At 36.6% G+C, this 15,994-nt stretch overlaps 1 protein-coding gene across 16 annotated transcripts in view; it reads right to left on the minus strand.

Moving 5' to 3' along the window:
- The window catches only part of MGA (MAX dimerization protein MGA), a 145,854-nt gene that overhangs the window by 2,371 nt on the left and 127,489 nt on the right, over positions 1-15,994 (minus strand). For 11 of the 16 annotated variants that reach the window (XM_070378178.1, XM_070378176.1, XM_070378179.1 and 8 more), the window contains 8 exons: positions 14,745-15,035; positions 13,045-14,555; positions 9,656-9,786; positions 6,790-6,841; positions 4,637-4,843; positions 3,171-3,282; positions 2,129-2,362; positions 982-1,158 (listed from right to left, as the gene is read on the minus strand). In XM_070378178.1, the coding sequence (XP_070234279.1) occupies positions 982-1,158; positions 2,129-2,362; positions 3,171-3,282; positions 4,637-4,843; positions 6,790-6,841; positions 9,656-9,786; positions 13,045-14,555; positions 14,745-15,035 (2,715 nt within the window). Of the gene's footprint in view, positions 1-981; positions 1,159-2,128; positions 2,363-3,170; positions 3,283-4,636; positions 4,844-6,789; positions 6,842-9,655; positions 9,787-13,044; positions 14,556-14,744; positions 15,036-15,994 lie in introns of those variants that run through there. The other 5 variants (XM_070378191.1, XM_070378187.1, XM_070378192.1 and 2 more) reach the window with 3 other exon arrangements.

The following is a 15,994-nucleotide window of genomic DNA, read 5'->3' on the forward strand; positions in this document are numbered from 1 at the left end:
AAGATGAAAGGAAATGCTAGTTTTTCAAATTACATAGTTAGCCTAACAAGAAAATAGGTAAAATTTAACCAAAAGACACACTGATATTCCATCATTAATAAAAGTTCTATTTAATTTTTTAATATAAATGCTCCCCAAGTTTATTTTTTTATCCTGAGGCAGACACACATCTTGATTCTGTCCACCCAATAACTGCTACTCTGACAGAAAAATGAAGCCCTAAAGGCAGCACTCTAGGAAGATGACTCCTCCAGACTGGGTTTAGCAGTATTAGTATTGGTAAGGATATCCTTTTACCTTAACAGAAATTTAGGTTTGTAAAACCTAAATGATCAAAGTAAAATTTCCTTTTCAACTCAACTCCTCACTGCCAAAAGAGAGAGTGCTCCAACTTTATCAGGTTGGTAATGTAGGAGTGTACCATCTTTGAGTACAACACAAAACTGACACATATTTATCAACACCAAAACTATAATAATGACTCCTCACATTCCTTTTACTTTCACATCTTTTAAATTCTTTCCCTAATTAGAAATTGGGCTTCCCAGGTGGCGCTAGGGGTGAAGAACCCTCCTGCCAATGCAGGAGACACAGGAGAGGAGGATTTGATCCCTGGGTCGGAAAGATCCCCTGGAGGAGGGCATGGCAACCCACTTCAGTATTCTTGCCTGGAGAATCCCATGGACAGAGGAGCTACAGTTCATAGGGTCACAAAGAGTTGGACACAACTGAAGCAACTTAGCACACAATTAGAAATTAGGAGAGATCACAAAATAGTTCCCATCCCCAGGTAAAAAAAAGACCAATCAATACCACAGATAGAGCCAAACGTTCTAAAGAGAGAACCCTCTCATACAGACTTGAATACAACAGCTCTTTATTACTATAGAACACATTCAAAGGCTTAGGCTTTCTCTATCACTTTGAGATACCAGAGATAACTCTTACACCACCCATTGAAGACAACACTTAAGACAATACCTGATTGAGCCACAGCACTACTGGCAACTTGAGGTTTCAGATCTCCTTCTAAGAGAGCAGGAGAAACAGTAACCACTGGTCCTGAGAATAGGGGACCTTTCAAGGTAAGCAATTGCCCTTGTGGAGTCATCACAATGTTGGCAGAGGTGTGTGGAGTATTAGAGGGTGAGGTATTTTCTGTAAAGAAGATCAGAAATTAGTTAAGGATAAAAGACCTTCAATTAATGCTAGTGTACAGCCTAGCAATTGTAGGAGACATGCCTAAAACCACACTCTGACTTAAAAAGCAAGACATTTCAAATTTGTTGGGGAACCTCAACTTGCAATTTACTTTTTGAATGCTTTTTCAGTAATGGTTACCTATCCACTGATTCTCTTAAGGGACAGAATTTTATTTTTGCTGAGGAACAGAGCTACGGAACCACTTTTTCAACGGAATGCTTCTGATGGTCTTGCTGGTGAAGCAGGATGAAGGTACACACTATTTTATCCCTAGGTTTGCTTTCCTATAAACCTCTAAGAAACTACTGCAAGTTTTTAGACCTCAGTTTTTCCATCTGTAAAACAGGGTGACTGGACTAAATGGTCACTAAAGTCCTTACTTATGTACCAATAACATCACTTGAATGTGCAATGTGAAAACTAACTCATATTTTAGTATCCATCTCCACCTTCTTAGCTGATATAACAAACCAGATTTCCTTGGTTCCTACACTTGGCTATCCAAAGAGTAAAAGAGTAGAAAAGGATATACCATTTTCAGAGGATATAAACAAGTAATGTAAAGTCAACATAGCCTCACCTTCAAAATCATATAGGACAGAGTAAGAAATCAAAACCAATTTACTTTGTTCCTGTATAGCAATTCATTGACAGACTGCAATCTGATTAAAAAGAGCCTGGTTAACAAAAATAAACTCCTACCAGAAATTAGTCTTATATATTACCATGATGGATAACTTATTAGGATTTGCTTGAGTGTGTAAAGCTAGAAAATGAAATACAATGTAGTTAATATTCTGCTTTTAATACAACTCATCTTTCATCTAATTAAAACTAAAATTATGGCCAAGATTAGATGTTCAGTTCTTTAAACTAAACTAAATGTTCATCTGTATCAAGGAAAGCAAAGAAATGTCCCTCCTACCTGTGGCCTGGTCTTTTTTTCTGGAAAGAATCAAAGGCTTCCCCTTTCTGTTATTTATAAACATCTGTCCGAGATCTACAGATGATGCAGAAGCTCCTTCCTGCTGTTTGCTAGTTCTGGGAGACACGTCAAACTCATCTGATCCCATCTTCTTTTTTCTCTTTTGTGCCTCTACTGCTTGTTGTTTTGCATAAATATACTCTAGCTTCTTCAGGACCACTTCTTCTGTCTTACCTACAGGTTGAGAGGGAATAAACTGTCACTCTCTATAAGACCCCATCAGCAGATGAATGGATAAGAAAGCTGTGGTACACATACACAATGCAGTATTACTCAGCCATTAAAAAGAATACATTTGAATCAGTTCTAATGAGATGGATGAAACCGGAACCTATTATACAGAGTGAAGTAAGCCAGAAAGAAAAACACCAATACAGTATACTAACGCATATATATGGAATTTAGAAAGATGGTAACAATAACCCTGTGTACAAGACAGCAAAAGAGACACCGATGTATAGATCAGTCTTATGGACTCTGTGGGAGAGGGAGAGGGTGGGGAGATTTGGGAGAATAGCACTGAAACGTATAATATCATGTATGAAACGAGTCGCCAGTCCAGGTTCAATGCATGGTACTGGATGCTTGGGGCTGGTGCATTGGGACGACCCAGAGGGAGGGAGGGGAGGGAGGAGGGAGGAGGGTTCAGGATGGGGAACGCAGGTATACCTGTGGCGGATTCATTTCGATATTTGGCAAAACTAATACAATATTGTAAAGTTTAAAAAAAAAAAAAAAAAAAGACCCCACATAATAATGAGAAATAGAGTCCAGTTGATTTAACTATATCCCCCAAAACTATGGCAGTCAAGAGTGATTATAATCGGAAAAAAAAAATGTCCCACCCAGTCAAAAGACAATTCTGATGGTAATTCTGGGAACCAAGACTCAAATGAAGTAGTATTTGAAAGATCTACTAAGTATTTTCCTTACTAAAGCTGTATTTATGGCCTTTACCAGAGATCATTCACCATTATCTCACCTGAAAGTGAAGATACTTTCCGTATCAAAATATTCCGTTTGCGAGTCAGGAGATTCTTCTGTCCTATCAACTTGTCTGCCTGATCTGTTAGCCCCTGAATTTCACTGAATGCCTAGAAGAGAAATAGTAATATCATGTCCATCAATTTTCTTTTTCTGAAAAACAGGTAAGGTCTACACAAATTTCTTTAATAAAAACTTTTAAATCTAATATTTTAGAGAACTTTATAATATCATTTAAAACCATTTTTATTGTTTTACAAACTTATGGTTACCACTGGGGAAACAGGTAGGAGGTATAATAAACTGGAAGACTGAGAATGACATATACGTGCTACTATATATAAAACAGATAACTAATAAGAACCTACTATTTATAGCACAGGCAACCCTATTCAATACGCTGTAACAGCCTGTACAGGAAAAGAATCTAAAATAGAGTGGATGTACCTATATATACATGTATGGGCCACCCTGGTGGCTCAGTGGTAAAGAATCTGTCTGCCAATGCAGGAGACACAGGTTGGATCTGTGGGTCGGGAAGTTCCCCTTGAGAAGGAGATGGCAACCCACTCCAGTATTCTTGCCTGGGAAATCCCACGGACAGAGGAGCCTGGCGAGCTATAGTCCACGGGGTTGCAAAGAGTCAGAAACAACTTAGGGACTAAACAACAACAATGTATATGTATAACTGGTTCACTAACCAGCTAACTAACGTACTAACACAACATTGTAAATCAACTATACTCTAATAAAAATTTAAATAATAAATTATACAAGTGGAAAAAAAAAAGTCAATTCCAAAAAGGAGGCTTTTCTGGCTTCTACTTCTAGGGAAAGTGATTATTTACAAAGAGCACCACTGAGTGGTATTTTCACTACTGCAAGGAGATACAAAACATTTTACTCTGCTTAGATTTTAATAATCAGCTTTAAAATCAACTCCTACTCTAAGCAAAATCTGGTTGAAACCACCTTGTTCTAGAGGGATAAAATGCTTGCCTTATACACTTCCAACCTTTAATTATAAGCAATTGAAACAAAATTACCTTAGCTATTATTCTACATGCAAAATTAAAACTTCTGCTAGCTTGAATACTATAGTTTCCTTTAAAGTGACTGTCAACCATTTAGAAGTATGTCAAAATAGTAGTTGTCTTGTGTCTTTCACCATAACAAACTTTTCTAAGTGCTATGGAAAACAAGTTTACACAAATTGTTGTAAATAGAGTTTATCAGTTTCTAACTTTATTTTAAAAATGAATAATTCAGAATCTGACTTTCAATGAAAAGCAACTCTGATTGAACATAAGAATTTTCTTCCAAAGGGAATTATTGGACACTCACTAGTCCACATTCAAATGATAAACACAAGTTCTATTTCAATTTTCTTCCTTTTCCTTTTATGTATCTAAAGAAGATTCTTTTAGTCAAGCTCTTATTCGTCTGTCATTTACACAGACTTACCCTAGTAAGAATGAGACTTTTGGAAACCTTCGAAGAATGAAGTAACCCCAATGTGATCTTCAACTTCTCAAAGAGATCTCTCATTTCACCACGGCGGCGGCGCTCATTGGCAGTGTGTGTCCGGCGATAATATGCAAAAGCTTCTGCTTCTTTCTGTAGTTTTTCACTCCAATAATCAGGTTTTAGCTTTAGAGGAACTTGTGCAGCCTATCCAAACAAAAGATTGCCTCCTAAGTATCTTTCACATCTACTCGCTTTCCACCACACCAATGGCACTGTTCTATATCAGACACCAACCATCTTCTGCCTAGAGTATCTTAATAGCCTCTCAGTTGGTCCTCTTACTACCAGTCTATCTTTTCTCCAAATCAACAGTGTAAATTCTAAAACATGCTAATGTGATATCACTTCTCAGCTCAAATATCAGCAGTTTTCAAATGAGGGATTGAGAGAGGGACTCTAAAAAAGCTTATGTGTATAATTTATTATTGAGAGTTGTTTTTATGACACAAATTACATGAAAAACTTGACTAGTGGAAAACAAGTTTAAAATGTTTTCTTAAATACTGTAAAGACCCTTTACAATTTGGGAAAGGGTCAACTGCCACTCTTCCTAAATCACTGTTGTCTCCAACCATTCCAAAGTGCTGTAAATTTCCTAAGCACTCTATAATCCCACACCTCCCTGTCATTACACAGGTTGTTGCCTGCACCTATCCCTTTCCACCCTCCTTTATGACTTCACAATTAAATGCAAACCTTTGCATTTTTCAGGAAAGTCTTCCTTAACTCTCAGGATGCCTTAGGCTTCCTTTCTCTCTTATTTATTCTAATTCTATTTTTAAATCATTTAAAGAAGTAGTAGATGCATACCGGGTTTAAAATACAAAAATGTAAAGAGCTTATAATGAAAAGCAACTGTGCCTTGCACGTATACCTGGATCCTTAGAAACAACCACTTTTATTCTTTGAGTTGCTTTTTCTGCTTCTTAAGTCTATATCCTAAGTTAAAAACAGTATTTTTAACTATTTACTTCCTGCTATGCAGAAAAGAGTCCCTAGAGTCCCTTGGACTGCAAGGAGATCCAACCAGTCCATTCTAAAGATCAGTCCTGGGTGTTCTTTGGAAGGAATGATGCTAAAGCTGAAACACCAGTACTTTGGCCACCTCATGCAAAGAGTTGACTCATTGGAAAAGACTCTGATGCTGGGAGGATTGGGGGCAGGAAGAGAAGGGGACGACAGAGGATGAGATGGCTGGATGGCATCACTGACTCGATGGACCTGAGTGTGAGTGAACTCTGGGAGTTGGTGATGGACAGGGAAGCCTGGCATGCTGCGATTCATGGGGTCGCAAAGAGTCGGACATGACTGAGCGACTGATCTGATCTGATCTGATGCAGAAAAGAATTCAGTTCACCACTCTCTTGTATCTCACCATCCCATCTTCCTAATACAGATAAATCACTTAGTTCTTCTATTGATCCCTTTGGAGATATAATTCTATTTCCATTTCTCATTTCATCCACAATAGACAGTGTCTCTGTAAAACGAGGGTATCCGTACTTATATCCTTTCATTTCTTCTTCCCTCTTTTCTCTCCCAATCTGTAATTTGTACTTATATATTTTTCAAAATTGAAATTAATTCCTCCACAGTGTTAAGTAAGGATAGAGAAAATCTTGCTTAATCATGGTACCATGATATCCTACACAATATATTAAGAAAATCAAAGAAAATTTATAATCTCATTGCTCCCTGAATTGCCAGCCATTATTTCAGATAACAAGTAATTTTTTAGGTCACTGGAAAAATCAGGAGTCTAGATAAGAAAGAATGCTAGCCTATTTCACATCACATCATCAGATTATACAATTAGTTTTCAAATAAACAAAACAAGTTTCACAAATTCCATGCCCATTTTAATTCCTCTAAATTATTCTATCAACTAGGTGGGGTGGGCGGGTAGAATTAGGAAAAAAAAAAACAGTAGTAGTGTAATTTCATTAAGGGGGGGTAGCTGATTATATTAACTCATTGGTAAAAGCAGCCCTGAAAAAAGTCATAATTAATGTAACTAATGTTTTACCTGTAAGGACAAATGTTATCAATTTTATTAAATGAGCAATTATCATTAAATATTCTGTAAATACCTTTCGACTCCTTTCAGTAGCTTTTTCATCTGCAGAGACAGGCGTACAGCACCTAAATAAAGACAGTATTTTCCAAAGTCTTATCAAAATTCAATAATCTAAGACCTATTTCAAACCACCCCTAATTGTCTAAACTGTGACTGGCTTATTTTCCCATAGTCCCATTTGTGACAGTATGATTTATTCAACAATATCCTTTTTTCTCAAATTATCCCAAAAAAACCTTAAAACTTCAAATTACATTTTTCAATTGTGAAATATTTCAAACATGTAAAACTGTACAAACAAAATACATAATCAACATCCAGGTATCTGTCATTCAGCCTAAGAAATAAAATATCCGCCTTCCTTCCTTCTCATATAGTTCTACTAGGAATGTACTGATTCATCTTGAAAAAGAAAATATTGTGTAGCATTTTAAACATATGTAATGTGTATCTTTCTTCAACTGATTTGTTTCATTCAACATTACATATGAGATATGTTAATACTTGTAGTTTGATTTTAACTGCTATATAGTATTCCAAAGTATAACTTCTCTAAATTTTATTTTTTTAGTATGTTAGTAATTATTTACATTGCATCCAAATTTTCACAATGGCAAATGCTGGAATGGACAACCCCACACATGACCCCTTATACTTGTGCGTGAACCCTTCCAGAATCTATATCTAGGAGTGGAACTGATGGATAGAAGAAATGCATGCACATCTTCAACTGTAGTCACATCGCACTGCTCCCCAAAGAGGTAATAATAACTCATACCCCCCCCCACCTGTAGTATGTTCCCATTGTTCCACAACTAGACAATATTATTTCAGAAATCTCAATTTATGCCAAACTTCTGGGTATAAATTTGTAACGTCATTATGGTTTAATCTTTATTTCCCTTAATTACTTGTGAGGGGGGAACAAATTTGTGTATGTTTATTGGCAGTCCAGGTTTCCTCTTCTGTGAACTGCCCACAATATCCATTACTTACCTTTCTATTGGATCATACTTTTCTTTCCTTTTTCTTTAAAATTTACTTAATCTTATTTATTTCTTTTTGGCTGTGCTGCGTCTTCATTGCTGCATAGGCTTTTCTCTAGTTGCAGTGAGCAGGGGCTACTCTAGTTGTGTAGTTTGCAGGCTTCTCACTGCAGTGGCTTCTCTTGTGGAACACAGGCTCTAGAGCACGGGCTCCAGTACTTGCAGTACATGGGCTCAGCAGCTGTAACTCCTGCACTCTAGAGCACAGGCTTGATAGCAGTGACCCATGGACTTAGTTGCTCCAAGGCATGAGGGATCTTCCTGGATTAGGAACCAAACCCATGTTGCCGGCATTGGCAGGCAGATTTTTACCAGCAGGGAAGCCCGTGGATCACCGTTTTCTTATTGACTTGTAAGAATTATTTTATATCCTTGATACTAATCCTCTAACACATATTGCAAATATTTTCCTTACAGTCTGAAATCACCTTTTTACTGACAGAAATTTTTAACAATCTGTTCCTTTACAGTTTGTGCTCTTTAACTGTTAATTATTCCTGGCCCTTTACTATTCCAGTCCATAAAGATGGAATCTGTTTATTGAAATCTTCATCAATGTTTGTTTGTTTTTCATTTTTTCAATGTCTTTCAATAACATTTTATAAAAGTCTTACACAATTTCTATCAAAAAGTTGTGTAAGACTTTTATAAAATATTATTGATTCTATCAAAAATCCCAAACAGCTTTTTTGTATTTTTAATTTTTTTTTGTTTATTGCTATTGTTTTAGAACTCAATTTTAGTATACTGAACTTACATCCTGCAATATTACTGAATTTAAGTCTAATTAAGTTTTTAAGAGATTTAAATTCTTTCAATCATAACCAACAGGCAACTGAGGTGTTTTGTATGTGCTCAGTCATGTTCAGCTCTTTGCAACCCCACGGGCTGTGGCCTGCCAGGCTCCTCTAGCCATGGTTTTCTCCAGGCAAGAATACTAGAGTGGGGTGCAATTTCTTACTCCAGGGGATCTTTCCACCCAAGGGACTGAACCTGTGTCGCTTGCATTGGCAGGAAGGTTCTTTACCACTAGCACTAACTGGGAGTCCAGGTACTTGAAGGACCTTCCAAATAGCCCTGGAGTGAAGAAAAATACCACCATATCCCTACCTTAGACTTTCTCACTAGGAGTGAAGAATTACTCTTTCTCAACTCATTGCTACTTTAGGTAGCTGATGATATAATAACTTGAAAAGCACAATGTCTGGCACAAAATAACTCTTACCTTCTTTCTCTCATACCCCAATTCCTAATCAATATAAGGTTTACTAAGGCATAACATTTTTTTCCTAAGTCATCTTATCATTCTGTGTTTTCATCTCATCAGCTGAACAGGCAGAAAAATTTTTCTAACTGTACCTCACCCGTTCAACTAGCAAAGTAACCACATTTAGAATTTACAACTGTATTCTTAAAAGATAAAGAACTTTATTGAGTAATCCACTGTGTCAGTTATGCTAGTTATTTCATATATTATATGATTTAATGCCTTAAAAAAGGGCATTTTCCTCATTTCACAGGTAAAGAATCTAAAAGTCAGAAACATTACACACTTGTCCAAGGTTAAATAGCTACAAACTAACAAAACTAGTATTTTAATGCCAATGTATCAGGCTCAGAAAGCATGTTATTCACATTTATATACTGTTTCCTAGCAATAACAAGGAAGTTAATTACCTCTGAATTTCAGCTCCTTTCCTCATCTACTAATAAGATAAAAAGCTAGAGAAATAAAGGAACTATGTCAATTACCCAGAACTCTTGACTAGAACATTCAGTTTTGCTTATGGTCACAATACAAGAAATAACAATCCAAAGAAAAATAAGACTTACGGCTGTTTCAAAATCTCTGTATGGACAGCTGTGCTCTTCATGTGGGCGATTTTAATTTCCTCAGGGAGCTCTTCTACAGTCTCAATGTCCACTTGTTCTTCATCATCCTCAATGTATTCTATACAGTTATTCTGAAATACACCAGAGTCCAACAGTAAATAAAGCATTGGGAAGCAAGCACACCTAAATTTTTCAACTGAATGTTTCCCTTATAAAGCCAACCAGTGCCCAACATTGATCTTAAACCATGAGTACTAATAACCCTAAATCTGTTAATCTTAAAATGGAATTAAGTCATAAAGACAGCATATGGTTAGGGCTAACAACCAAGAACTACATTATAAATCACACTGAGTTGGCCAAAAAGTTCGTTCAGGTTTCTCCGCAAGATGGTATAGAAAAACCTGAACAAACTTTTTTGACAACCCAACAAAGATTAGACTAAAGAGACAGAGTCTCCAAAGGGCTGTGCTGATGCTTCAATATTACTGCAAGTGGACAAATTCAAGTACAGATATATTAAAGCTGCATAAATCTAAAGATTAAATAGCAATCAAATAAAACGTGGTGAGGGAGAAGGTAGAAAGCAGAAAAACTCAAGTTCTAGTGTAACAGTGCTTCATGGTTAACCCCATATTAAACACCCACAAAAACACATTCAAGGCAGATATGCAAACAGAATATAGCCCAATCTTCTAAGAATCTCAATCCCACAGAATGAGAGCTTTTGAAGAATTTCAGATACCAAAAGAAGCCCAGGCTTGCTGTACTGCTTATTATACCAAAAGATGAGTCAATCGGTAAGCATTTATTGAGCACCTACCAAAGAAACTCACAACAGAGGACTATAAGAGGGACTTCTCAGGTAGCACTAGTGGCAAAAGAGCTCATCTGCCAATGCAGGGGATTTAAGAGATATGGGTTCAATCCCTGGGTCGGGAAGATCCCCTGGAGGAGGGGACAGCAACCCACTCTAGTGTTCTTGCCTGGAAAATCCCACGGACAGAGAAGCCTGGTGGGCTATGGTCCATAGGGTCACTAAGAATCAGACACAACTGAAGTAACTTAGTATGCATATAAACTATATGGATTATGGGCTATGCAGATAGAATTTCTAAGTCCACCTTTAAAAATAGTGTTTATTATGCCAGAAACTAAACAGAGAATATGTCATCTGTAACTGTACTGTACCAAAGAAGCACACTCAAAATGAAGCATCCCTATCACTTTACTAGCTCTATTTTAATCTCACCAGAAAAACTACTTACTCCCAAATTAGAGGCTCCCTATGGCTAACAGACATAAATGACTCAAGTCATCATTTTTTTTTTCCAAGTCATCATTTATGATCCCCAATTTAATCATCATCTAAATATTGTGTATTAATCAATGCATATTAAAATTAACTTTGGGAATCTAAACCAACAGAAGCCCAAAAGTTTGAATACTAATGTAGGCAGATGCTTTATAATATTTAAACTGAAGAATATGTAATTACATGGCTTTAATTGGAGGCTTTGTAAATAATATCCAATTAACTTAATTGGGGAAGATTTAAATTAAAAAGGTTATTCACAACTTTCCTTACACTATTCCAATACAATGCTTAACAGGCATAAAGCTATCATAGGTGTCAAACATATACATAAATACAATGTAGAATTTAAATTTGAATGCCCTTACTTTAAAATGGCCAGTGTACCTGTCAGATTTCCCATTTGAAGTTCAAGCAATGCCACTCTGTATGACTAAGACACTCTAAAGGTTCCATTAAGTCAGTTCTACTGATAGCAATAGTTTTCACTGATTTGTTTGTTTGTTTGTTTTCACTGATTTTAAAGCAGGACTGTTTTTGACTTGTGGTTGCCAAGGGGGAGAAGTATTGAGTAAAGGATGGACTGGATGCAAACTATTATATATAGAATGGATAAACAACAAAATCCTACTGTATGGCACATGGAACTATATTCAATATCCTGTAATAAACCATAATAGAAAAAAAATTTAATTAAAATAAAGCTGGACTGTTTTTGGTCTGATGCTTACCTAGGCTGACTTATAATGAGACTGCAAAAAGTGCAACAAGATTGGCAATCTAACTCCTAAACTACCTACAGATGTAAGTCCTCAAAAAGGATAAGGTTATAGATAGAATGCAAGGCAAATGCATATAGAATTATCCATCTCATTTACAAATGAGACAGTGAGGTTCAGAAATAATGACATAGAAACATTTCAAAACGTAGACATTTTAGAATTTTAAAATATAAACCTTTTTGCTATATTTTATTTGCCTAAGACAGTTAGGCATTAACGGAGGAGGACCAGGTAACACAGAGAACAAATGAATCTCAAAAGGAGTGAAATTCTAAAACTGCGATGCAAGACAATCATTGCAAAGGGCCGTATTATCTCAATTTCGATTTCAAGATACCCCACAGGCAGATGACTATAACCTCCTTATGTTTTACATCAGGGGAAGGGGACAGCACACCACAGCCCCCCATTTGTTTCTGTAACTGAGGTTTTTACTGGAACACAGCCACACTCATTCACTTACTACTGTTTATGGCTGCTTTCCCTCTATAGCAGCAACTGAGTAGCTGCAAAAGCAAGTCATCTAGCCTGCAAAGTCTATAATATCTACAAACTAGCCCTTTACAAAAAAGTTTGCCCAATTCCTGCCCTATATCATACTGATGCTCAATTACTTAGCTCAGCAAACACAACTCTACACAGAAGTCTATGAAAATGGCTTCGGCAAAATTAAAAAATAAAAATAAATTATAAAGGTCAAATTACAAAGGAAGATGACCAGAGGTTAGAATATAAATTTTAGACACTAATTATTTAATTTTAGGAGATGGTTAGAAAGCAACTTTAGGCGGGGTGATAATAAAATACTAAATGATGTTTTTCATTTCTCTCCAAAACAAAAAACATCTCTACAAATGCTGACAAATTATCTTCCAGTTCTAAGGCCACCCATTCCCTGCTTCTTATATATATCTACCAGATAAGCTACAATAACTTTGCATAAAAAATGTGAAAAAAACTGAGATCAAATGGGAGTAGTGATTTTAGGATTTTTTAAAAAAATAAACAAAACAAAAAACCTAATTTGATAGGGACTCTCAAAGCATCTATTCCCCCAAGGCTTAAACCAGCCTTCCTGTATAATATCAGAGAAGTCTCAAAACACAATATAAGCTCAATAAATGTTACCTGACTGACACAGCCTAAGAACTACAAAGTCATTTAATCATGATTTAAACCTAGGCATCCAATTGAATGTATCAGGTCTTAAGTTATCTTCTGGAAAAGCTATTGTCTCTAATGAATCATTTAAATTCTTGAGGTTTCAGTCACAACAAAAATGGGCTCACCACCTTTTCTACATCATCAACCTCCTCACTCTGGTAGTCAGAAACAACATCCACAATCTCATCAATAGAATCATCGGTTTTCTCATTCTCATCTTCTTCGTCTTCCTCTTCCAACTCCAAAACAGTGAAGTCAGTACTGCTTCTGCCACCCGTCTTCTCTTGCTTTGGTTTTATCTGTTCTCCTGAGAGCAGTAAGTGACCTTGAAAATGTCCGTCCCCTTTGCTCCCTTTGGCAGCTCTCCTAGGGACAATGGAGAAGGTTGTAGGACTAGAAATCCTACTCCAAGAATCACATTCAGTTTTTAAAATTCTGGCATTCTCAGTAGTTCCACTTTTTCCAAGTAAATCAGAGATACTGTGTTCTTGTTGAAACACATCTGAATTTTCCTTACAAGTTTTTGTTTCTTTAATTAATTGCTCATTTGTCTCATTCTTGCCTTCTTGTGAAGTTCTAACATATTTCTGGGCCAAAGGGCCCTTTAAGTGTTTTCTCCACCTCTCCTTAATGCTGTCCTTCTCCAGAGACTCTCCACATTCCTTCTCCTTGGCCTCTGGCTTTGGATTAGATTGCTGCTCCGCAACTCTACTGCCTGAAAATTCAACTTTGCTTTCTTCTTTAGAGATAATTGGAAATTCATTTGATTTTTCCTCTGGACTGTCTAAGCCTTTCTGCTGTTCCACTTTCACATCACCAAGTTTTTTAAGCTGCACATTATTCACACTTTGGACTGTCATGTTACTGGCTCTTCCAGAAATGGTCTTAACTTCTAGAACAGTCAGTTTTTCTTTGGAACTGTTATGGTTCCTAATCCCATATTCTTCCTCAACATCTTTATAGTCTTCACCTGCGTGTGAGCCAGTGCTACAGACATGCTCAGAAGGTTTAACAGCTGTAGGCCCTTCTTCTATAAGGGATTCTTCATCTAAATGATCACCCCTATCTTCCAAGGAATCATTCAGAGTTTCTTCTGAGACAGCAGCTCCTGAGTTTTGTTTTATTATATTAGTCTCAGGCTCTACAGCTTCTCCTGACTGCAGAACCTTCTTGGTTTCTTGTTCTCTTTTTAAAAAGCTTGTTTCATCTTTCTGGTCTGCATTCTGAGATTCTCTTTTCATCTGAAGTGAAGCAACATGTTGAAGAATGGAGCTGGGAACAGGCTTTTGTCCTGGGAGCTGCAACAAGGCAAAACTACCAGACTGGAGAGGAATAAGACTGGCTGTACCAACAGGCTGCCCTCCTGAACTATAAGTTATTTTGGTTTCAGAGGCTGTTTTACTTGTGAAACTGTGTGGTTCAGGAGGGGAAATCCTCAGAGTCAATGTACCAGACTGAGACACAAAATTAGGTCCAGAAGAAAGCAATGATGGTGCCTGAGTGATAACATTCATTGCTGGAGAAGACCCAACAGCCTGAATTACAGGATTCACAACGGAGAAAGCAGAGGGCGAAGCCGAAGAAGGTGGAGTCTCTGATGGTTTGGAAGGAGTGGGTAAACGGATTCCCATCACAGACCCTGGTGAGGAAAAAAAAAGCATTTTAAATCACCATTGCCCACATCAAAGACTTTCAAAGTACGTATTTTTTTCCTAACAGGTGATTGATTTCAAGAGACTGATAAGACCAATGCTGGTATATAAATATACCATATGACCAAATGATTCAAGAAAAGAGAAACTTATCAAAAATATCTCTAACTTTATACCTGGGTTCCGAAACATGACAGGTTGTAAGTTGGGCTGGTTATTAGATCCTCGAAGCTGATGCAAAGGGAGAAGCTGGACAATCTGCCCATTAGGGTGCCTGAATAGGTTCATTCCACTTGGACTCCTAACAGGCTGCAAGACCATTCGATGTCCCTGAAGTTGTGTGTTTGGGACAGGTCTAAGAGTAGGAGAACCCTGCTGCACTGGAATCAACAACAATCGAGGTCCAGCACGTTTCACTGTGTTAGGAGAGACCTGTGGAGGAGCCACTGGAATCTGAGGGGCATTTTCTGAAAAATAGGAAATGGAAACATAGTATCAGAATTTCCCTTTAATACTTGGGAAAAAATAATTATGACAAAGAATCTAACCATGCTACAAATAAGTACAAATTTAAATTACAGAGTTGGCAAAATTCTGTTATGTCCATGATATAGGACACAGGACTTATGGCTGAGAATAATTTACTTTAAACTTAAGTATTAACCACAGCTTACAGGGCCTTACATTTAGATTGGTAAAAAAAAGAAAGTCTCAACTGTCAAGAGGTACATTTAAAGAGATAATACTTCTGCCTAAAGAAAGAACACAGGCACAACTCTAAACCTGGATGCTCATTAAAGTTCAAGTAAATTTTCTGTTCAACTTAAAAATTCAGGCTGTTAATACTTAACAGGCTTATGACTTAGTTTAACAGGTCTTACTCAAGGAAGACAAAGTCAAAGACTAAAAATCACAAGGTACAAAAAAACTTCTTGGCCTTTAAAGTTCACTGATGAATAAGCAAAGCATACAGATTTGTGAAAATTATTTTTCAAAAGGAAAAAAAAACACATATCCCCCAAAAATGGAATGAAATTAAGAGACATCAAAGAAGTAGGGAAATAAAGCCTGGTTAGGAAGAGGCAAACATAGTTTTGAAACAGAAAAGGTAGAAATTTAATGCAGAAGATGTGAATTAAAAGAGATCTCAAAACATTAATAGTACTGAAAGATGCACTTCAATGTCTGGAAGAAAACACCAAGGATATGGGAAAAAAACAGTATGAGTTTTTGGTCATAGGAATAAAGAAGTAGGAATAATGATAATAGTAAACATAAATGAAAGTGATCTAATATTACCATTCAAATTACTGAATTTCTTTAACATTATTATTTTCAATTATTCTTTTTTTGACATTTTTAAATAAAAATTTTCATCAGTTTGTCACTAAACAGAAAAATTAACAAGCCAAACAAAACAAAGATT

This window comes from Bos mutus, chromosome 10 (assembly GCF_027580195.1).
Source record: "Bos mutus isolate GX-2022 chromosome 10, NWIPB_WYAK_1.1, whole genome shotgun sequence".
NCBI classification, from domain to species: Eukaryota; Metazoa; Chordata; class Mammalia; order Artiodactyla; family Bovidae; genus Bos; species Bos mutus.